Here is a 23,687-nt window from a genome sequence, read left to right as displayed (position 1 = left end):
CTCTTTTAAAGTGTCTTGTACCTGGCTCTGGCAGACTTTCAGGGTCTGATTCCTGAGCAGCCTTCTGACTGCAGCACCTAACTTAAACTATCAGCTGTAACAGACAATGTGCCGTTTATCTGTGGTCATGCAGACTCCTGTATTTCTTGCATGCACTAGAAGTCTTAGTGCTTTTTGTAATTTGTGCATATGGAACCACTAGAGACCTCTCGTTTCAGAAGAGTTCAAGCAGAGAAGGGCAAGGTTTCAGTAGACAGATCCTAAAGGGAAGCGAAGTCCTTGAAATGTTTGTTCCATCTGGGCGTTGGCACCAGCTTTTTTCTTGGTCAGATATCCCCATTGCTCTCGGCAGGTTGGCAGAATTAGCTAGCTGACACAAAGTACTGTTCCCTGTCCTCTCTCCAAGTTGGAGCTGGAGCACACTGGCAAGGTGGTGTGGGAAAGCTGTTCGCAGAGACAGCTATTTTCAGAAGTGTTAACCTCACCTCCGTGGAAAACAGAAGAAACCAAAGCGCAAACTTCACTAAATTTCCAGCACGGAAGTTGTTATCAGTTTGATCATTGATGACTGCATATGTTTTTACTGTTGTTGACAATTTGTACTACCCACCTGATCAGGTCTTACACACAAAAGAAAACTGAAAAATGGGAGCACTCTTTATGGATAGTGCACAGCCCATATCTGCAGTGCTTGCGAGAGCAGAGGAAGTAAAAAAGGAGGATGCTCCCACTTCACTAGCACTAAGTATTTGAAGGCTTTCCTGTTGAAATAGAGAATCTGTATTCTGCATATAGCTGGGAGAGTCCATGCCAGGATCTGGGTAGGCGGAAAAACCTTTGCCCTCCTTCTCTAGCAGCGCTGGCTCAAACAAACATATACGATGCAGGAGGTTTGTGGTAGCATCATTCTGCATACAGATCTTACACTGCTGTGAATGAGCTCATGTGTACTACTCCAGGGTCAGAGGATCCCCATGGAGTGTACTATAAAATGCAGGCTCTATGTCACTGTTCACATCAGTGTTTCAGAATCCTTTCAGAATTTTGCTCGGTAGCCATTCTGCACATGTCCTCTGCAACTTCTATGAAATACTTGATTGCATAGGGCTGGTATTAACAGGCATCCCAAAATGTAATCAAACACAGTATTTGTGCTGATTTTTATCAGTTGCTTCTGCACCAATTACTAGAATGAGGACAGAGGGGATTAGAACAGCATCGGTGCAGTTAATTTTGCCTCAGAGCAGGGGATCTGAAGTTCTTAGCTCTGTTTTATATCAATGTGTGGGTAAGACCATCAAAGGCATAGGACAGAGATCTGAGCAAATAACAGGTTTGGTGTTTTCTTGGGCTGCATCTTAGTATTGAGCACCATTCACCTAAAAAAGGGACCAGGTGCTGGGGACAGCTGCTGCACAGAACAGGATTCTGCTCACTGTAAAACTCCCTTACTTTGAGCCACTTCAGGGTTTGTGTTACAGTTTAATTCTTACGTATTTTAAAAATGGAAGAAATCAGATATAAAAGATGTTAACACAAAAACCCGTTATGCTATCAGTATGACAAATAACATTATTTTAATGAAAAGGCATTTTTAGAAGAATAACCTTTTTTTGCATCAGCATAAAACATTTCTTCTACAATTATGCTGGGTTTTTATCAGGTTAAACAGTCTCCACTGGATGTTCATGTACTATACAGGATACATTCCTGATTTTCCTTTTCTTGTTTTTAGACACTGAAAAAAAAAAGAACCCATGTAATATAAATTGTCAAAGATTTAGGCTAAGATATCCTGTTATCTGTTTGTTTCTCATTATTTAAAAGTATTGTGGCTTTTATTTTGTTTTACTAGGGGAAGGAGGCATTATATGATACTTACGAAAAAAGAAAATGAAATCTATCCACAAAAGTGTAGGCTTAAGAGAGGAATTTATTTGTCTGCTTAGGCAATGTTAGGCTTTTTAAAACAATAATTTCCTTTGGGGTAATTTGTTTTGTGAAAAAAGTTTGCTAGTAATTCAGTTCATGCTAATACCTTCACCTTAAAAAAAACCCCAGCAAACAAAACCAAGAAAAAAGCCCCAACAATGACTCATTTTGACAAATGATATGAGGTAATGTGTGTTTGAAACACCAGTTATTTGTGTATCATGCATGAAACATTCCCATTTTTCTTTTTTATTTGGAGTCCTGCTGAAAAATAACACTTAATCTGTCCTCATATTTCTTTTTTATCATGATGCTTTTGCCTAATATATGCTGTTTTGTATTCTGGAACAAGAATGTCTTGTGGGCAAATTTGCTAAGTGTCTGCATCAGTTTCTGCTGGTGCAGAGCCTCCTGAGGCAGTAATTGCACTGGTGTGGGGGAACTTGCAGTCGTGGGGTTGCTCAGTGTTTCCTAGAATGAAGCTGCAAGTGATTGCATAACTGAATGCGCAAAAACATACTTTGCACGGGTGGAAGGAGATAAGAGTATTTTCAGTGATTAATTCGCTCAATGAAGTAGCCTGTCACTTTTGCTGCTCCTGTGCAACCCTGGCAGAAGTTTAAGTCACTTTTCTGTCATTGGACAGGGTAAAGGAGGAGAGGAGGTGATACTTCTGTCTCAGGTGGAGCTTCAGCTGCATTCAGCAAGGCAGCTGGTGGCTGGCACAGCACACACTTGACCCTTCAGGGAATCAGGTCCATAAAGAAAATCTTCCTGCACTGACAGTCAAGAAGTCAAATACACTGTGTTGCTCTCTCTCTAGCTGTTCCCCACTTCAAAATAGATGTCATGGTCCTGAAAGTCGCTGTGCATCAGCATGTGTTCAACATGGGTTCTTTTAAATGTCATAAATTGTGTTACAGTACAGCATTAGATATGTCTGTTAAATGCAAAATATACCATGTTTTGAGAGTATAGTGCTTTTACAGGGTCGTTCTGTTGATATTAACTCAGTTTTCCAACATCAGCAATGAGGATGACGTAGCGTAGATGAGCTGCTGATGCTTTCAGCACTGGGTTGATTAGATCAGCTTTGAGCAGTGTTAGATAGCACAGCTATTAAAGTGGCAACAGCCAAACATCCTTCAAAAGAAGAGGGCTCCTGGAGGCCTGGCCGTGGCAACTGGGTGGAAAGCATTGTTGACTTTTGTCAATGGAAGCAGGAAGCTAATGACTCTGTTCCTTGGGTTGAATGGCACACAATGCAGTATGTCTTCTGCAAAGTGATGTAAATATCAATGGAAAGCTAATCCATTCATTTCAGGTCCCAAGAAAAGGGAATCTTAAAACATGCAACCTTAGGTTTCAGACATGGTTCAGTTTGTGGTGGGTTGACCCTGGCTGGGCACCAGGTGCCCACCAAAGCTGCTCTATCACTCCGCCTCCTCAGCTGGACAGGGGGGAGAAAATACAACAAAAGGCTTGTGGGTCAAGATAAGGACAGTTTAATAAAGTGAAGGCAAAGTTTGCATGCGAAAGCAAAGAAAAACAAATGACGTTATTCTCTACTTCCCATCAGCAGGCGATGTCTAGCTACATCCCAGGAAGCAGGGCTTCAGTATGTGTAGTAGTTGCTCCAGAAGACAAAAATGTCCCCCTTCCATCTCCCTTTACTTAGCTTTTATATCTGAGCTGACGTCATATGGTATGGAATATCTGTTTGGTTAGTTTAAGTCAGCTGTCCTGGCTATGTCCCCTCCCAAGATCTTGCCCAGCCCCAGCCTGCTGTTGAGGGGGGCAAAAAAGTTGGAGAGACAGCCTTGATGCTGTGGCAGCAGTGCTGGCTGCTACTTGGCTGACAGGTATGGAGCTTTGAGAACCACTGCGTGTGTATTTTTTATAATTCCTGGTAAAGATGCCCTAATGTGAACAGCCCAGATGTACAGCTCTTCTTTGAAACTTTGGCCGTTGGACACAGTGATTTATCTTTTGATTCCAGCCAGTGTTTGTCACAGAACAGTCAGAGATCACTCAGACAGATCTGATCTAGTAGTTATTTTATTGAGTTCTAATCAGGACTTTTAGGCACGTAAAATATTTAATAAGTACAGATGGATTGGCGGTCAATACTCTACTATTGACTACACTTCAAGTTAGTATGGGGTACAAAGATTACCACGTAAGCTTACTATACATATCTTAAATGTTACATGCATGCAAAAAATGTCACTTACCAACCCATCGATGTCTGGTGTTAGGTAAGGGATCTCTCAGCCTTGAGGGGTAACCTTGAGAAGCATCCCTACTCAAGGGGACATCAATGCTGTGCAGCCACCTGCTATGGAGGGAGAACTCAATGGACCCTGATGGCTGCAGATATTTATAGTGTAAAGCTGTTGATTTGTAGTCGGATCTTCTGCTGTTAGTGCAGTTTCAGACACTTATCAGCCCAGTCTCAGCCAAACCTGTTTTTTGGGTTTGGTGCTGAGTTCTCACCGATAGCCTCACACAATAGGATTAACTTCGGTTAGGCATACTGGCTGAGCATCTGCTTGGACCAAAGTTCAGTTAGTTCAAACAGGAGGAGTACATCTGTCACAGTGTGTCATGGAGATCTGCCCCAGGTGAGGCAAGGCTCCATAGCATAAGGTAGAAAAGGATCCTTTTGAATATTTTCCTGGGCTTGCCGGTGCACTGGGACAGCGCTGGTGCTGCTTTCGCTTGGGTTCTTCTCTACGTGATTTGACAGGAGTGTGCAAGTGCATGTATACCCAGTTACCTAACAGTTACAATTTTTTATTAAAATGTACTGTTAAAGTAAGAGTGCATGAATTAGAGTGAGGAGCAGGTGTACGGAGAGATCCTAATTATGAAATTAAAGTTGGACATTGTATCACTTTTGAGCACTGGCCTGCTGCCTGCAAAACTTTAATCAACTCCATCTTAATAAACAAACTAGAAAAGCTCAAGTATTTAAAATATGATATCTGGAAAAGGCCTGTGAGGAAAAAAAAACCCCAACCTAATTAAAAAAGACTGATTTTCTCTAGAAGCATCCAAACTGTCTGTTGGGCATGGGGATTTAATCATGGCTTTAAATAATAAAAAAACCTTTTCCAAATCTGCATACCTATGTGATTCACTTCTTGCTTTTTCTGATTTGGTGTTTTTATGCACTATATATTGATTTTGATCAGCTGTAGCATGCTGGATTAATCTTACTTGTATTTTTAATACAGTATGGTGATTGCCTCCCAACTGGAACCAACATATGCCAGGACAGTTTACCCATGTTTTGATGAACCTGCCATGAAGGCCACATTTAATATCAGAATTGTCCATGACCCAAGCTATGTGGCTCTTTCCAACATGCCTGCTATTGGTAGGTAAACAGCAAGTAGACTTAAGTTTTTTTTTCCCCTTGAATTGCTTTTAAAAAGGCTGTAATTTATCTAAACAGACTGTATCATCCAATACAGCAGTCCATGTACTAATGCCTTGAAAATGCACAAAAAATCTGTGTGTGTGAACTTAAAAATTTGGAGACAGTTATTAATAATTAATGTCTCTGATGGCAATAATTCTGTAGTTTTGTCAGTTGCTGTGTGCTCTCCTGTGGGTGCTGGACTTGTGGTTGCGCAGGGTTTGATTCCTAACATTTACTGCTTAGTCAGCATGTCTGTCTTACTGCGTGACATCTGCTTAAAACAAAATGGCAGTCCCAGTATGCAAAGCCTGTAATTGTGGTATTAAGGGATTCCTTTCATTCTAAGTAGATTTTAAGACATATGTACAACATACGAAAAATTGTTTTACCAGACAGAGACCCTATAGCCTCCTGTGTATGTGCAGAATAAGAAATAGAGGACTGTAAGGCTCTAGACATACTCCTCCCATCCCTTGCTGGCATCTTGTGTGGGATGCAGGTGGCGTATAAAATTCAAAAAAAATTCCATAAATTAGTATTCCTACAGAAATCTGTTGGATTACTTGCCTCTTTCTTAATGGCTTTTTTTCTGCAGTTCAGTGCCATGAATCTTTTTTTTTCACCTAAATAATTTTCAGCCAGTAAAAGGAATTTTTATGAGATTTGCAGGGAAGCTAAGTAACTTAGGAATTATAGTAGATTGGCTCTCTGTGAGAATCACTTGAAGCATTTTCCTCCCCTGAGAATCTTGTCCATGTCCCCCGTATTTAGAAGGAAAGTATCTGATTAAGTATTTCATAATTCTCGGGCACACGTGACCTATCTTTGAATCATAATAGATCATACATTTTAGAGATATGCAACATGGGATAAATTGTCCACAGTTTGCCCATATCCTGAAACTGATGCAGTTTGATATGGTTCCAAGACTTCAGTTAGGAAGCTCAAGAGTGGATTTTTAGTGTTTGCATGGAAGGTCATGACTCAGATACGTGGCAGTAGCAACGAGTCTGGCTGCTTGCCTTCTACCAGAAACATATGAAGTTAGTGCAGAAACACAGTATATTGAAGAGAGGTGTAAAAAAACATGCAGAAAACACAAAATTCCTTGTTTGTTATGGAAGAGCAATGGTTTGAATATGTCTTTGATATTTTTTCTAGATGTATCTGAAATGAAGGATGAAAATGGAAGCCTGTGGGCTGTTACCACATTTAACACTTCGCTGAAAATGTCAACTTACTTGACTGCTTTTGTGATTTGTGATTTTGATTATGTCACCAGAACTGAGCGGGGAAACGAGGTAAATAGGGGGCTGCATAGCATATTATAGCAGTTTACAACAGAAGTTGGCTCTGTGGTGCATTGTGCTTCAGAAGATATCACAGACATTAACTGTGCTTTCCGTTCCAAACCTATTTGCTTATGTGGCAAAACTACTAACATTTATCCTGCAGATATTTCTGTGGAAAGCTTTCCTTTAGGACAATTAGTTTATTGTCCTGTCCTGTTTCATACAAGTTCACAAGTAGGTATGGGCTCTGTATCTTAAAACTTTAGGAGCAGCTACACTGCAGAAAGTACTGGTCATAATTCAGGGTCTTCTTATCTTCTTAGCAGTCTTAGTTGGAATAAATAGCCATTTCCGCTGCTGTGACAAACCCACTGAAGTTCAGTGCCTTGTTCTTCAAGGCCCTTTGGAGAGCAGCATCATGACATCAATAGGACCAATACTGTACTCCAAGCATTTTGAATACTAGTATTTTAACCTTTTATTCTGCATGGACATATATTTTAGCCTCCAAAAGTGACTATTTTGTGTTTGAAGCTTATTCATCAGTGAATATTTAGTTTTTCTCTTACACTACAATGGCCAAAGCTTCTTGAGGGAAGCTGTAAAAAAATATACTCCAGTGGCGCCAGTTGTTCCACTTTCCTTCTTACGCTGAAAGTCAACAGGGAAAAGATGTATCAAGTTGTTCCAAAATGAATAGTAGACTGAAGCATAAAGCTATTAAGGGTAGCATATACTTGCTCTCCTTAATAAATGAGAGCACAATGTTAGCTTCATGGTTACTTCACTGTCATCCTCCTGGGGAAAGGTGGGACAAGGTGGGAGGACAGTGCAGAGGTGACCTAGGAAGCACAATATTAGCTCCTTTTTAAAGTGAAGATTGGATTTGGTATGTCATTATCTGTATAGAACATGCTGGATGCTTACAGCTTTGACTGTGTTGTCTTTTTCCTTGGGCTGATGTGTACTGACAGGAGTCAGCAAAGCAAAGCATTCAAATGAGCGTTATTCAGAGGGAAGAGGCACCACCTGTGTTCTGTGAGATAGAGGGGAGAGGGTGTTTTGCCCTTTGGTTTCAGACAGAGATGCTCAATTTACACCTCCACAGTATTTGTGTGAGCATGTTAGAGTAGAATAAATAGAATAGAATAGAATAGAATAGAATGATTAAGTTTGGAAAAGACCTCTAAGATCATCAAGTCCAACCGTCAACCCAACACCACCATGTTCATTGTGTCTGTTTTGTGATTTCTGGTAAGTAATTTACAACCTGAAACACAGGTATTATAACTCAAAGCTTATACTAGGATTAGGATTTTAAGTCTGCCCATTGTGTTTACGTTTTGCAAAATGAAGTGATCTGGTCTTTGAATTTCCTCTGAAGCCTTGGCTGAAAAGAGGGGCTCAGAGGCTGAGGGTACTCTGTTGATTGAATATGCTTTATTTTTTCCCTTTTAAATTAAATCCTGATGCTTCCCAACTGTGCTCTCGGGGTTTGGCTGTGCAGCTACTTGTGAGACCAAATGTATTGCATTTAGATGCAAGAAATGTGGGAGTTCTGAGCTGCTAGGCACCTGGAGGGGTCTCACATCCAGAGATACATGATAGAGACAGAAACCTTTTCTCAGTCTACTCCATCACCTTGGACAAGCAGCTGCCCTTTTCAGTACTGCGTCAAAGGAAATGGGCACGTCAGCGGGAAGCTTTGCTTGCTGCTTCTGTCTCCGTTACTTGGAAGTACAGATGTCATCTGCTGAGATGACATCTGCTTTCTCCAGCAGCAGTGAGAGGCCAGTGGTCTGTTTTAGTCTGTGAGAAAGTTCAAGAGGAGAGATGTGTATGTTAGAACAGCAAATGCTCTCTGAACATCCATTTCTCTCTTTTCAGAGAACGAGTGGTGGGCTGAAGGAAAGTTTGTCACCCGGACTTACTGGCTGGAATACATTGGCTTAAGATGTCTGATTATAACTAGTTTTACAGCATTTCTCATTTAATAAAAGAAAAACCAGGAGTCCGTTTGTTCCAGCAATGTGTAGTTGGATTCAAATCTTGGCCCTTTTGGGGCCTCTCCTAGATTTTAGCAGGGTTAGGCTCTGTGCCACATTTTGTTAGGTCCAGCAAAACTTGAGTTGGGATTTTTTTTCATTAAAAGCTTCATTGCATGGTCTAGTGTGGATGGACAGCATTTTCAAACAATGATTCACAGAAGAGAAGCAAAGAAAATGAAAATATGAGGGTTGTCTAAAGTAACACTGCCTCGTTTTATTGCAGATACGTATTTGGGCTCGGAAGGAGGCAGTTAAAAATGGGTATGTTGACTATGCTTTAAATATCACAGGCCCGGTATTTTCATTTCTGGAAGACTTACTTAATGTCAGCTACCCTCTGCCAAAGACAGGTGAGATTACTTATTTTCTTAAATGGACCAGAATTGGCTGCTGATGGTGTAACATTCACAGAAGCAATGGGTTCTTTTACAGTATTCTCTTTTTACAGCTTACCACATTCATGGAGTAAAAACCTTAAGCTTTAGCTTACTGAATTCTCCTTTCTGCGTTTTGGCTCTTATTAACCCATAACTCAGCACTTTTAGCTTTACATCCCACTCTTTCTTTTAAAGCATCATTTCCTAATAAAGGGGCAGATGGGACTACAAAGTGGATAGAAAGGAGTTGTTAAGTCACGTGGCTATTTCTGGGATGCACAGACCATGCCAGGCAAGGATGTTTTAGTCCCTACGTCTTCCTAGTAAATCCACGCTTGCTGTAACCCATGTCTTCCCAAAGCATTCCTTGCTTTCTTCAATATGCTCCTGTCTTACCTGTGAGTTGGCTGTATGTTCCTGCACACTCCTCCCCAGAAAAAAGACTCCTGCAGGAAAACATTGTTTCTACTTAAAATGGACATGGGGTAAGTCACTTAAGGTTCAGTCAAGAAAAAAGGGTGCCATCACGTAGTTCCACTGTACAGTTTGTCCACTACTTGTACTTGGATTCCCAAGACCTTCAGCATGAATATTATCGGGAAACATGCTCTTTTAAACAGATTTTTACAATAGTGAGGACACAGAAGACAGTTCTTATTTAAAATGAGTTTTGGACCTGCACATGATCTTAGCAGATTGCAGGACTGTGGGGGAAGAATTTCCCTCCTTTCTTGACTAGGTAATTTGTTGATTTGTCAAATCTGTATTTTGGCACTTGAAAGAAATAAATTTTCATCTTTGTAAATGTATTATCTCCCAGTGTATTTAGAATAACTTGCAGAATTACTCATTACACTTCTTATGGAAAAAGTAACATATGCAGTCTTCACTCTAAATTTTGTTATCTTTAGTAATCATACCAGCTACTCAAGGGCTGTAGACAATCCTATTTCATGGTTGTGTTCTTCTGTTTAGCATCAGTGTCAATACGCTACTTCATTAGTATAAAAATATTACAAAATTGAAGTAGAAGAACAGTATTGCAGGCTTCCTCTTAGATAAGATTTCAGTTTCGCAGAATGCTGTAATACCATTAGAATCCCCACTGTAATGTCATGCAATACCAACTGCATTTCCCACTTTCTTTGAAGTTTTGCTTACAAATCAATGGGATTAGATCATCCAAGAATAGCTCCTTGTAAATGCTAGACATTTCTATTGCAAACTCAAAATGTGAAATTAAGAATAAACACATTTAAAATCAGGGATGTTTAAGGGTTTGTCTTCACCTGATCTTGATGCAGTTATATAAGTGAGCTCTCTTGCCCCAGGCTGGCTAGATGAGGGCTGCCTCACTGAAAAGTGAAATACCTTTGCTGTAAAGCTGAGCTGATAAGCCCTGCTGAGATGCAATCTAGCTTTTCTTGGGTTCAGCACCATGCTTACGTTAACTGCTTAGCTTTCGGACTGAAACTGGCTCATGGTCAGCTGGTTTGGAGTACAAGCTTGTGTCTGCTTCCAAAATGTTCTGTGTGTCTTTTCCAAATTTTGCTCTTTGCTTCTGAGTTTAAACACTATATCTTTCTTTGAGATCCTTGATGTTTCTCTCTCACATTTGAACTGGAAAACTCCTCCCTGTGCATGAGGCAGAAGGGGAGGACATAGGTAACAACCATGCTGTGGAAGCAAAGAGATGATGTTTCTAAGGCACCTTTCAACTAAGAGTGGAAAGGATCCCTCTACTCACAGAGCTGAAAGAGCAAGATTTTTTTTTTATCAGTTGCTAGGCTGAAGAAAGATGTAAGTATGATCTTTCCCAAACATGGGAGAAACTCATCCAGAGAGAGATTTCTGAGAGCCAGAAGTGAATATATTCTCTCCTAGCATTGGTAGAATACAGCCTTCATTTTTGTTCAAAACACTTGTGTATACAAGATACAGTACAGATCTGGGCGGCTTCGTGGGGATTTATTACGTGGCTCCCTGAAAGAGTGGCAGTCATAGATGAAAAGTATGGCAAGAAGAAATTTCACAGACCATTTGCAAGAGTGTTGCCATAATACTGCAAAGAACCATTACAATGTAGTATCCTTTAATTGTACACTGAGCCAGTGTGAGCATTAAAATCGTGTGAGTATTTTACTTCCAAATATTTTAAAGACACCTTTTTTTTTTTTCTCTGTGTTTGAATCAATTTAGATCTGGTTGCACTGCCTGATTTTGGAGCAGGTGCTATGGAAAACTGGGGACTAATGACTTTCCAAGAATCATCGTTGATGTTCCTCCCAAGTGATAAATTCACAAGCAGAAAGGCAATGATTGCCATAATTGTGTCACATGAGCTAGGACACCAGGCATGTGGTAAAAAATTCTGTACATTTTTTTGCCTATGAGGTTGTTTCCTTCCGGTTGCTGGTGATGCAGTCACTGATGAGTAGAAGAAAAGTCGTGATTTGACAGTAGGGGGTGTGAGCACTAGAGTACTGCAGGACTATTTGATCATATGTTCCACTGATAAATCAGTATTAAAAGCAGATTCTGTCATATCACAGACTGCATAGTGACTGCACAGGACTCATTGATACAAAATTGTTAATGGGCTACTTATTCTTTTTCTTACACAATACCTGAATGTCATACTAGAAGATCTGTAGGGATGTAGGAATGACACAGTGCTCTCTATATACAGTATATTTAGTGCTTCGGTGAGAGGATTAATGGACTTGATAAGTATTCTTTTGTAGTGGCAGTGCATGTACATATTGCAAAAGGTATTTGTTTTTCTGTAAGAAACAGCCTATGGTATGATAGAACAAAATTAACATGAACACATTTTAAACCGTAGCTGGACCTTGGTCCAGTTTTTGTAGAGATTTTCAAAATTTTTCTTACTTGGTTTGGAGTGATAATGCAGTTTCACTTTTTTATTGACTGTTTAATTTACTGTTGTTTGCCACAGCAACAACTGTTTAGACTTAGTCAACAAAGTTAGTGAAAGAGTTTAACTTGGCTAGTGCACTTGTATGCCCTTCTGACAAGGTCTGTAACTTGCCGGACCTTCAGATGAGCAGAGTGTTTTTATTGCAGGCCAATGAAACAATAGTCAGTACTTAATTAAACTCTATTTTAAAACAAAGCAGTAGTTCAAGTTTTTAAGAATTAATGAATAAAATACAAATCCACAAGTGATCAGTTTTTTGTTAAATATGAGCTGCCAAATACAAGTATGTAAAAGCTGTTGTGGAAGTTTTATTGCTTGCTAAGGTAGGGATTTGCTGATTTTGGAAATGGTTATTTCCCCAGTTCTGTTTGTCTTTCCCCTGACAATTTCCTTCTGTTAAGAACATGGAAAAATGTTTTTGTAATTGTTTGATAAATGCCCTACTTTTAATCATAGCCTCATATGATCTTTCAGATATTTAAATTTTATTGTGAAGTGTTTAAAATTACATAGAGTAAAAGAATGACATAAAGCACTGACATCCATACTCATGGTATGAAATTGTGGGTGAAACAATTAAAAAATAACTGCCCTGAACCTCTGACTTTTTCCAAGGTGCATCTTTTTCTACTGTATTTGACTCTCTGAAGGAATATCCAGCATCTTATTCAGTTGATGTGTATACATTAAATAAAGTTACTTCAGCATAGGTATGTGTGTTTAACCTGTAAAAAATGAAAACAGCAGTCCAAAGAGATGTTGAGACATTTTTTCTTTCTATTTCAGTGGTTTGGAAATCTGGTTACAATGAACTGGTGGAATGATCTGTGGCTTAATGAGGGACTGGCATCTTACTTTGAGTACCTGGGAGCTACCTTTGTTGAACCTAAGATTTCACTGGTAAGTAGTAACGCTTACTGAAGTAAGCTAAAGTAGCAAAGTTCCAGCACGTACAAAGAAGAGGAGGGTGCAGGAGATGGGATTTAATTAAGCCGTGGTGTTTTAGGGTGGTTTTGAGGATTCCCGAGAAGGCAAACACACATACACTGACTATGAGGGAAAAAGCAAGCGTTTTATTAACTACAGCCATGCATTACACTAAGGGTATCTTACAAAGCAAAAAAAAGCAGTTAACATACCGACCCAAGGACTGTGAAGAAGATGAACCATCTGTACATTCTGTACATTCTTGTGCCGTCTTGTGCCACAAGCTCAGCCCAGCAGCCGGTAGGTGCCAGCTTTACGTGGGCGTCCCCATGGAGGCAGCAGTGACCTTGCCGTACACCGGCCCACTGCTCTTCAGAAAACTCCAGTATTTATACATTTGCGGAGGAACGGGTGTTGACAGTCGTGACCAATGAGTGCTGAAACGTCTCAATTGCAACATAGGAAGCCTATGGCACATGTGCCCGCTGGTCAGGCGCGCTGCACGTGCCATAGCCATCCCGTCTGTTGGTTCATGGGCTTTGTACACGCGGCATGTTACCATAATCCATCAGTCACGTCCAGTATGCTCTAGCCAATCACAGGATTTTTACAAGGTAAGCAAAATTATGTGTTATGCCTTGTATTCCTCCATTGCTGCACGTCTTCCCCTCAACTTTCTTACTCCTGTGGTCAGCATTTCAAACAACAGTCAAAATAGTCCCTGTGCTGACTGCGCTTTTCTCAGTTATGTACTTCTTACCTAGTGTTCATCCACGGACCAAAATTCCATCTTTTAATGCTTCCGTACACATGCCACTGCCTGGTCCATGGTTGGAACACGACGGTATTGTACCATTTGTATGACATGTTGTTGCAGCAAAGTATCAATCATTTTTCGTATTAATTGGATAATGCAGGGGGCAAAACACATAATACATAAAAAACCAAGACATACAAAAGCTAAACCTAAAATAAGTTGTCATAGCCATGGCCACCCACATGTCCACCCTGCGAAGGGGTTCCAACCCATTTGTCTAAGTCTTGGCAGCCATGTCCATAAGCAAGTAATAAAAAGTCAATTGCAGCTTTATTTTGTAATGTTGCGTGTCTAATACTATCTACATCTAACAATAAATCAGATAATGCTAAACTAGTGGAGTTACTATATTTGGCTAGCCAACGTCCCAGTTTCTTTAGTTAAGATAGGGCTGCAGTGCTTGCTACTCCAGGTGCAAATATAGGTGCTGCAATAGTCCGTGGGGCATTCCAAAACTCCACGTTATCGTTACAGTTGGGATCAAATGCATGTATTTCCTGTGTTTTTTGAGTATGGTTTCTCTGCTATCAGATCGTAAGAGTGACATTCGGGGCTAACAAGGTGAGTCGGCCCAGGGTACATGGCCCTCCTTTGATGGCTCGTGGTACTCCTAGCCAGGCTTGGTTACCACATATCGAAAACAGTCCCGATGGCAAAGACATATGCATGGAAAAACTCTTTGTAACACTTTTGGAGGTGATGTTACACCAGAACGACGTCATGGAATATTTTGGTAGAGTGGCATTAACCCACCATGATGCATTCTCTTTACCGGTGTAACTAAAATAGGTACACTGTCTGCATTCAGGGACCCCAGAGTCTGCAGTTCCTGGGGTGGCAATGAAAGTGAATGCCCAATTTGTGGAAACCAAGCATTCCAGTCCATTGGATTTGTAACTGTATGGTAGCTGTTGAGATCTTCAAACTCCATTGATGACAGTGGAATCCCTATTAGACATGTGAGACAGGCATTATTTGGAGTTGCTGTACTGAGGCACAAGGAATTTTGTCCGGTGACATTAGCCAGGTTCACCCAGACGTTTTCCTTGGGTTGCGGCAGTATCCATGACTGCTCCCACCTGTAAACACAAGAGGGGAGGGGAAACAGCCTATACCCTACTCCTGTCATGTTAAGTGCTGTGCTGGTATGTGCCACCACGCAGATTGTCCCTGCACCACAATAGTTACAGCTTGTGAGTCATCAGCGGCTATAAATTCGGCCGCAGCTGGTTGTCATAACAGGGGCTGATACCATACCCGCACCCCAGCAAACCACCGTGTGGTCTTTGCAGTTGGTGGTGCACTCAGGACATGATATACCAAAACCCATGGGGCAGCAGGTAGGATCACTGCCTGTGAGGAGGTATTTTTAATTCCAAGCATGAGTGGTCTTCTTCCAGATTCCTGAGTTGGGTTCATTAACACAAGGCCCTGGGCCAAGAGCCCTGGGGTCAAACACAATAAACATAGCCAGTTACCAGAGGCTGGATACAGCGTGGTGTCAGTGTGGAACCACTGCATCTCTTGGCTAGCCATGGTTATATCTGCAGTGCTTTGCATGGTGTATCCACCGCCTTGGGGTGTAGCCATGAAGGCCATCCCTTGTAGGACGGATATTCCTGGATTTGCAACCTTGGTGGTTCTGATCTGCCCTTGCTTCATCCGTAGCATGGGGGTTGAGCTCTGGCTAATAATACGGTTATTCAAGATGTGTACTGCCTCAGTTAGATGGTCTACCCACCCAATAAATGTACCACCCCCCAAGCACTTCAGCTGCTCTTTCAATAATCCATTAGTGTGCACTACTAATCCTGCCCCCTGGGGGTGGTAAGGGAGATGCCATGTCCACGTAACTCCTCGGTCACTGGCCCACTGCGCTACTCTGGTGTTTTTGAAATGTGTCCCGTTGTCAGATTGAATCTACAGGGGTACCATAATAGAGCTCTATCATCTCTAAGCATTTAATTGTAGTGTGCGCATTACTATAGCGGCTAAGAACTGCTACTACTAGTCCGGAATATGTGTCCACAGCTACACAGATATAGCATTGTTGCCTGTGTTCCTGTAAAGGTCCAATATAGTCAACCTGTCATACTTCACCCCCAGATGTGCCCCGCCATATGTGCTCCAACTGGTTGGTCTAAATAAGGATGCCTTTTTAGCAGTTGAGAGGTTTCTCATTGGGCAATACATGTCTGCACATCTTTTACTGAAAGTTGTATACCCTGGGCCTTGGCCCATGCTATGGTGGCGTCCCTCCCCCCATGGCTGGCCTTTTTGTGGGCCCACTGTGCCAATGCAGCGTTACTCTGTTCCTCTAGTTTTACTGACTGGACCTTTGCGAGAGCATCAGCTTGTGCATTCCCCAAATGTGTCTCAAATTGTTCTTTCTTGTGTGCATCCACATGAAATACGTGGACATCCCTGTCCTGGAGGAGAGCCCAAGTACACTCCCAGTAAGGACAGCCCCATACGTCTTTAGTCCCAGTTTGCCACTGGTCGGCATGCCATTTTGGCAACCAATGTACAAGCCCCTGGGCTACAGCCCAAGAGTCAGTGTAAAGATAACAGATATGATTGGGTGGAGTAGCGTCTATAGCTTGCCAAGCTGCTACTACTTCTGCAAGCTGGGCACTGCCTCTCTCACCCTCAATACTGAGAGTTGTTCTAGTAGCAGGGTTGAAGGCGATGGCCCGCCAGCATCCTTTTGCAGAGCAGCTGCCATCAGTAAACCAGGCAAATTCCTTCTGTTCCTTTGTAAGCTCTTCGTGTGGCACACCCCACAAACCCAATTGTTAATTTACCACATCAGTAGCTGTTTTCCCTTCCTCAAACACCCCATTGCTCACTGCTTCATGGAGTTGGTGTGTACCCCTTGGACCTGGCTTGGCTCTCTCCTGTAGGTACCACCGCATTTTGATAACTGTGGCTTCCTGTGCATGGCCGATCTTACGTGTTGTGGACGGGGTGATTGCCCAGGCTATCACCGGTGTCTCTGTCTGAACTAAGACATCGTGCCCAAGAGTTCTGGCTTCAGTTTGGAGCAGGGCCCAATAAACAGCAACCAGTTGTTTTTCAAATACAGTATACCGCAATTTGGCCCTGGTAAGCCAGCAGGACCAGAACCCCAAAGGCCGTCTGCGACCATCCTGTAGTTGCCACAAGCTCCAGAGAGCCACATCACACTCTAGCGAGACATGTAGTTCAATGGGCCCATCTTGGATAGGATGTAGTTCCAGATATTCCTGGACTATGTGTTTTGCTTGCTCAAAGGCCTGCTGTGCCTGTTCCCACTGGAAATGAGCCTTCTTCTGGGTCACAACATATAACAGCTTCAATATGATGGCCAGGTGGGGAAGATATGATCGCTAAAAGCTGAGTGCCCCCCAAAATTGTTGCACCTGTTTCTTGGTAGTTGGCTGTGGCCACTCCTGTATAGTTTTCAGCACGGGTTCAGGGATCTGTTGCTTTCCTTGATGCCACTTGATTCCTAAATATTTAACAGTGTCTGAGGGTCCCTGGACTTTCTCGGGGTTCACCACCCAGCTGTCCTGTTCAATCTGTCCAGGACATGGTCAAGTTGTTGTTGCTCTTGCTCTTGGGATGGTCCCTGAATCAAAATGTCATCGATATATTGTACTACCTGGCTTTCAGGTTCCAGGCTGACCTGTTGTAGAGTTTTGTGAATGGCTTGGTGACAAAATGTCGGGCTGTGTAGTTACCCCTGGGGTAAGCTGGTAAAAGTATACTGGGTCCCACCCCACGTAAAGGCAAACTGCTCCTGGGCAGCTGGAGGAATAGGAACAGTGAAAAAGGCATTGGCTGTATCAATTACAGCATACCAGGTGCCTGCGTACGCCTGGATCTGATGTACCAATTTGGCCACTTCAGGAACAGTGGCGGTTATCGGTGGGGATATCTTATTCACTCCTCTATAATCTACAGTCATCCTCCAGCTCCCATCCGGCTTTTTTACCAGCCAGATAGGACTATTAAATGGGGAGTGTGTATAACACACTATGCCAGCTTGTAGCAGGTCTTGTATTGTCTGCTCAATTTCAGCCTTCCCTCCCAGAATTCAGTATTGCTTTAGGTGTACCACCATGTGGGCCACAGGTATATTTGCCTCATCAGGGATCTTTCCTACTTGGATATCCTGAAGTTGCAGTCACTGTGCTGAACCGAAATCCCACAGACCATCAGGCAATTCCAGGGTCTGGCCCCAGAGTGTGTCCATACCAATAGTATATTCTCCAATCTGAGCTATCATAATTCTAAAAGACCTGGGGGGCCATTCCCCAATTTGCAATATTACATGCATTAAGCATCTGATAACTGGTTGGTCTCCCAAACCCCATACAGGGCTTGTTTCCCCTTTATGTTTGGCTGGGTTGTCATGTATAATCGTGACCTCCTCGCCGGTGTCCACTAGAGCTTGCACTTGCTGTTTGTTTGTAGGGGACCACCAAATTGTGCAAGCTACAAAGGCATGTGGGTTATGATGCTGCACACGGCAACTCAGACCTGGGGCTTGGTCTGACCTTCATTCGGCTTTTGGGTGGAACTGGGCTACAGTCTTGTCTAAATCATTCCAAGGTTATTGTGGAGCCTGTTCACAAGTGTCAAAACCTGGATGGGGAATGTCCGCAAAACCCGGAGTGGTACTTTGGAGTTTATGGACTTGGTTTCGGTTTCCCTGTTGGGCCAAACGGCGCAGCACTGATAGGGGTTGTCCATCTATCTCTGTTTTTGGGACACCTTGCTCCAACAGCTGTTTAAACAAGCAATTTCACTCTCCTGACTGTCCTTGCTCACGGCATAGTTCTTTTGTGATTTGGGATCGGGGAGTGTTATTTTCTGCTGTTGCAATGCCTGGAAGGTCCCCCATTTGACCCAGCTTTTCTATTACCTGCAATATGGGGTTCCCTTGCTCCACCATTAGAAGGGGAATCAAATAAGGTCTCCATCCTGCCGGACGACCTTTGAGAAGCAAATTACAACTTCTGGCAGAAGTGGTTGGTCAAGGTATAAATGTGGGTCTCCCATCGATACTGCTAACTTCATACCTTCTGTTTTTAAAATGGCAATAGCCTGTTGCAGCGTAGCCCAGCTTTTCGCCTCTGGAGGCCATGCTCCATCACTGGTATGTCTATTATCAAATCCATTAGCTATTACAGTAACCAAGGGTATATTTCCTCCTTCCCAGGGTATCTGCCGTAAGGCTGATTGAACATATGGGTCCATCATAAGCCCCAAGAATTTGGTTGCATCTATGCTGTCTATCAAAACCGTGTCCCCTCCTTCCTCCATAAGCCATACCAACCAATGCTGAGTTTTTTCTCCTGGCCTCTGTTTATATTTCTCTAAAAGGTTTTTAATATCCTCAGGGGAATAATCTTCCATCTCATCCTGCCGGACAAATACATCGTTAGGATTGGCCACCACCTTTCGTTTTACTATGGGAGTGGCTCGCTTCCCTGACTGAGGCACTGCAGAGGTCAGGGGTGCTGCCTCTTCCCCCTCCATCTCTGTGGAGTCACCATCACTACTTTCCCATATGTTACTGTCCCATGTCTCTGGATCCCACCTGGGGTCAGTTACAATTGCCAGGACATGATGACCACCCTTCGGCTTTCGGGACCCCTTTTACCTCTGGTGGGCTGCTCACACCACGAAATGGGTAGTGAGATTGGCACATTTCTGCACCAACTTCTCCCCCTCTTTTGTTTCACTAAGGAGGGCTTCTTGTTGTAGGACTGTAGTCGCTTTAAGCTCCCGCAACTGATTCTCCAGCTGTTCAACTTTTGCCTCCAATTCCTGTGTTCGCCCCCATTGTACTTTATAGGCGAATAGGAGGGCACCCCCCATCTGCCCGGTGTGGTTAAGGCAGTCCTTCCCGTTAGTATGTGATGTTTCTACGAACCCTTCCCAATATTTTAAAACCTCCATAGGGGATTCATTAGTCCATGGTTCTGGGCTTGCCTGAGTACAGGTTTCCCACTTGTCCCAAAGGGTATTGCAGGGTTCCAGGGTCCAACCTGGTCTCTCAGTTGGGGGTGCAAACCCACCGGTACCCATCCCAGATTTCCAGGGCATTTTTAGAGCCATTATTTCAAGTAAGCAAAAACCTCTTTCCTATATCTTACACAAAAACTAATAAAGTACTCCACCATGTGTCAAAGGTGTAGTACAACCGCAACGGATACAAAAGAACTCTTGGGATTTATTCAACAGTAGATAAAATGTGCCATCCGCACCAACCACAGTCTATATTAACAAAACATGAACAACTCCTACACAAGCAACAAGGACTCTGTCCCACAGTAGGCCTTGTTATCGGATTTCTCTTTAATCCTTCATGCGGAGAGCCTCCCGTTCACTCCCTCTGCAGCTGAGTGGCACAGCTGACAGATAGCTACCGGCTCCACTATCTGCATCCCATGCACTTATGCCTGTATGCCCAAGTGGCGCAACCGACGGATAGCTATCGACTCCACTATCTGTGTCCCACCCACTTGTGTCTGTGTGCCTCCTTCACGGGAATCCCATCTTCATCGCCAATTTATGTTTTAGAGTGGTCTTAAGGATTCCCGAGAAGGTAAACACACATACACTGACTACGAGGGAAAAAGCAAACATTTTATTAACTACAGCCATGCATTACACTAAGGGTATCTTACAAAGCAAAAAAAAGCAGTTAACATACCGACCCAAGGACTGTGAAGAAGATGAACCATCTGTACATTCTGTACATTCTTGTGCCGTCTTGTGCCACAAGCTCAGCCCAGCAGCCGGTAGGTGCCAGCTTTACGTGGGCGTCTCCATGGAGGCAGCAGTGACCTTGCCGTACACCGGCCCACTGCTCTTCAGAAAACTCCAGTATTTATACATTTGCGGAGGAACGGGTGTTGACAGTCGTGACCAATGAGTGCTGAAACACGTCTCAATTGCAACATAGGAAGCCTATGGCACATGTGCCCGCTGGTCAGGCGCGCTGCACGTGCCATAGCCATCCCGTCTGTTGGTTCATGGGCTTTGTACACGCGGCATGTTACCATAATCCATCAGTCACGTCCAGTATGCTCTAGCCAATCACAGGATTTTTACAAGGTAAGCAAAATTATGTGTTATGCCTTGTATTCCTCCATTGCTACACGTCTTCCCCTCAACTTTCTTACTCCTGTGGTCAGCATTTCAAACAATAGTCAAAATAGTCCCTGTGCTGACTGCGCTTTTCTCAGTTATGTACTTCTTACCTAGTGTTCATCTACGGACCAAAATTCCATCTTTTAACCCTTCCATACACACGTGGTATTAGCAATTTAACTCCCCGGGGAAAGCCCAGCAGGTCTTGATTCTTCCCTGGAGGGTCTCCATCTGCTGGGGGCTGTGATCATACCTAGCTCTTCTACAGCTGGCGCAGAGTATGGGTGGACAGCTCTGTTTCTGCAGTGACAAGGAGTTGGTGTTTTGCCCTAGATGTGTCGTGTAGCAAACCCGGCCTGCTCTCCTGGGTCCTGTAGCTGATGGTTTGTCTCCCTGCCTGTCCAAGCTCTTTTCCAGGCATCCCATAGCTCAGGTATCTTTACCAGGCAGTGACTAAGATGTGCCATTTTGAGTCTCTTTACCCCACTGCGTCTGTGGATGTCTGGTTGTAGGTAAGACAAATGTAATGCACATAGCTAGTCCGACAGCAGAGTAAAACTCCCTCCTGTTCCGCACAAATGGGAATAAGCGTAAATCCCATAGCATATTAGAAAACTCCATCGATTGTTAAACGCTGAGACAGGATGGGTGCTGCTAACTGTAGCCATGAGATGAGGTGTACTCACCTGTGCAATCACAAATGTCTGTGCACAGTGCCCTCAGCTTCTGAAGAAAGGAGAAGCCTTTAGTTTGGGCAGGCCCAAGACTGCGGTCAATCCAGTTTGCTTTTTATTTGGCTCAGATGAAATACTGTTTGTCACTTTCCTTTTCTAATTCACCAAAGTCATTAATTACATGCTTAATTGGAAGCTAATACAGGCATGTCAAACAGATTCTGTCAGAAGGATTTTTAGGTCATGGGATATGCTAACCTTCTGGTTTGAACTTCAACAACAGCTCACTTTAATCTCTGTAATGCAGTATTTTAATATCATTGAAAAGTGTAAAGGCCACCAAATTTCAAATTGGAAATAAATCCTTGTCTCCTTTTAAATTTTAATCTTTTCATTTAGAAGCTTGCCTTTCTAAAAATCAACAAGTGCCATTTTATTTACGTCCATAAAGTAAATTTTAATACTGGGTAGTAATTTGATTTGATAAATTACAGTTATGTGGTGTGTCTTGGAAATCCAGAGTAAATTACACAGGTGTGAGAATACAGGGCTTTCTTACGCAGTTTTGTGGGCCATACACATTCACAGGATCACAGAATGGCTGAGATTAGGAGGGACGTCTGGAGATCATCTGGTCCAACCCTCTGCTCAGGCAGGGCCACCTACAGCCAGTTGCCCAGGACCATGTCAAGGCAGCTGTTGAATATATCTGCAAGGTGGGAGACTCCACCATCTCTCAGGGCCACCTGTGCCTGTGCTTGGTCATCTTCAAAATGAAAAAGTGTTTCCTGATGTTCAGAGGGAACGTCCTGTGTTTCAGTTTGTGTCCATTGCTTCTCGTCCTGTCACTGGGCACCACTGGAAAGAGCCTGACTCCATCTTCTTTGCACCCTCCCTTCAGGTATTTATATACATTGATGAGATCCCCCTTGAGTCTTCTCTTCTCCAGGCTGAACAGTCCCAGCTCTCTGAACCTTTTTCCTCATAGGAGAGATGCTCCAGTCCCTTCATCATCTTTGTGACCTTTGCTGGACTCTCTCCAGTAGCTCTGTATCTTTCCTCTGCTGGGGAGCCCAGCACTGGACCCAACACTCCAGGTGTGTCCTCAAATAGTGCTGAGTAGAGGGGAAGGATCATCTCCCTTGACCTGCTGGCAATACTTCTCCTAATGCAGCCCTAGATACCATTACCCTTTTTTGCTGCAAGGAGACATGCTAGTTCATGTTCAGCTTGGTGTCCTTTGTGTCCCCAGGTCCTTTTTTGCAAAGCTGCTTTCCGGCTGGGTGGCTCCCACATGTACTGGTGCCTGGGGTTGTTCCTCCCCAGCTGTAGGACTTTGCACTTCCCCTTGTTGAACTTCATGAGGTTCCTGTCAGCCCATTTCTCCAGCCTCTCCAGGTCCCTCAGGATGGCAGCACAACCCTTTGGTGTATCAGCCACTCCTCCCAGTTTTGTGTCATCTGCAAACTTGCTGAGGGTATGCTCTGCACCATCATCCAGATCATTAATGAAGATGTTGAATGGGACTGGACCCAACATTTGCCCCTGGGGTACAGTGCTAGTTATGGGCCTCCAACTAGACTTTGTGCCACTGATCACCACCCGATTACAAATTGAACCATGAAAATTAAATTTACTGGCTGTTTACAAGGAGAAAAATGGTCAACAAATTTGATCCCATTGATTGGAAACCTGTGTTTTTCTCCTTAAGAAGCAGAAGTACTCAAAGTGGCCTGCAATGTTTTAAAAATTTAGGGTTTTTTCTTTGCCTTTGTAATTATGTCATTTTCCATCCCATCGTGGGACAGATACTCAGCTGGGGGAAATTGAATCATCATTTGACAAAAAGAGAACTTCACTGATTGACACCAAAGGACCCATTTCCCCTCCATATTTCTCACCAAGTTACAGCAGAAATGCTGCACTGTTAAACCTTACTACCCTCAGTAGCTTAGTTTTTAGGTTATTGCTCAGGGTTGCAGCAGGAGAAACAGAGAATTTAGGAGAAAATGCTGCCATATTAATGACATACAGATGTAAATGAGATACAGGTTTTCACTTCCCAGTATTTGTTCATTTGCTGTTTAATATAGTTGACTTACTTTT

General features: G+C 43.0%; 1 protein-coding gene across 5 annotated transcripts in view; it reads left to right on the top strand.

The window, feature by feature from the left end:
• LVRN (laeverin) overlaps positions 1-23,687 on the top strand; it is a 50,797-nt gene that overhangs the window by 3,305 nt on the left and 23,805 nt on the right. For 4 of the 5 annotated variants that reach the window (XM_075020285.1, XM_075020284.1, XM_075020289.1 and 1 more), the window contains exons 2-6: positions 5,172-5,314; positions 6,521-6,660; positions 8,923-9,049; positions 11,276-11,430; positions 12,804-12,917. In XM_075020285.1, the coding sequence (XP_074876386.1) occupies positions 5,172-5,314; positions 6,521-6,660; positions 8,923-9,049; positions 11,276-11,430; positions 12,804-12,917 (679 nt within the window). The remainder of the gene's footprint in view (positions 1-5,171; positions 5,315-6,520; positions 6,661-8,922; positions 9,050-11,275; positions 11,431-12,803; positions 12,918-23,687) is intronic. The other variant, XM_075020286.1, reaches the window with a different exon arrangement.

The sequence above is a fragment of the Buteo buteo genome, chromosome Z (genome assembly GCF_964188355.1).
Source record: "Buteo buteo chromosome Z, bButBut1.hap1.1, whole genome shotgun sequence".
NCBI lineage: Eukaryota > Metazoa > Chordata > Aves > Accipitriformes > Accipitridae > Buteo > Buteo buteo.
This window is presented reverse-complemented; position numbering and strand designations above follow the sequence as displayed.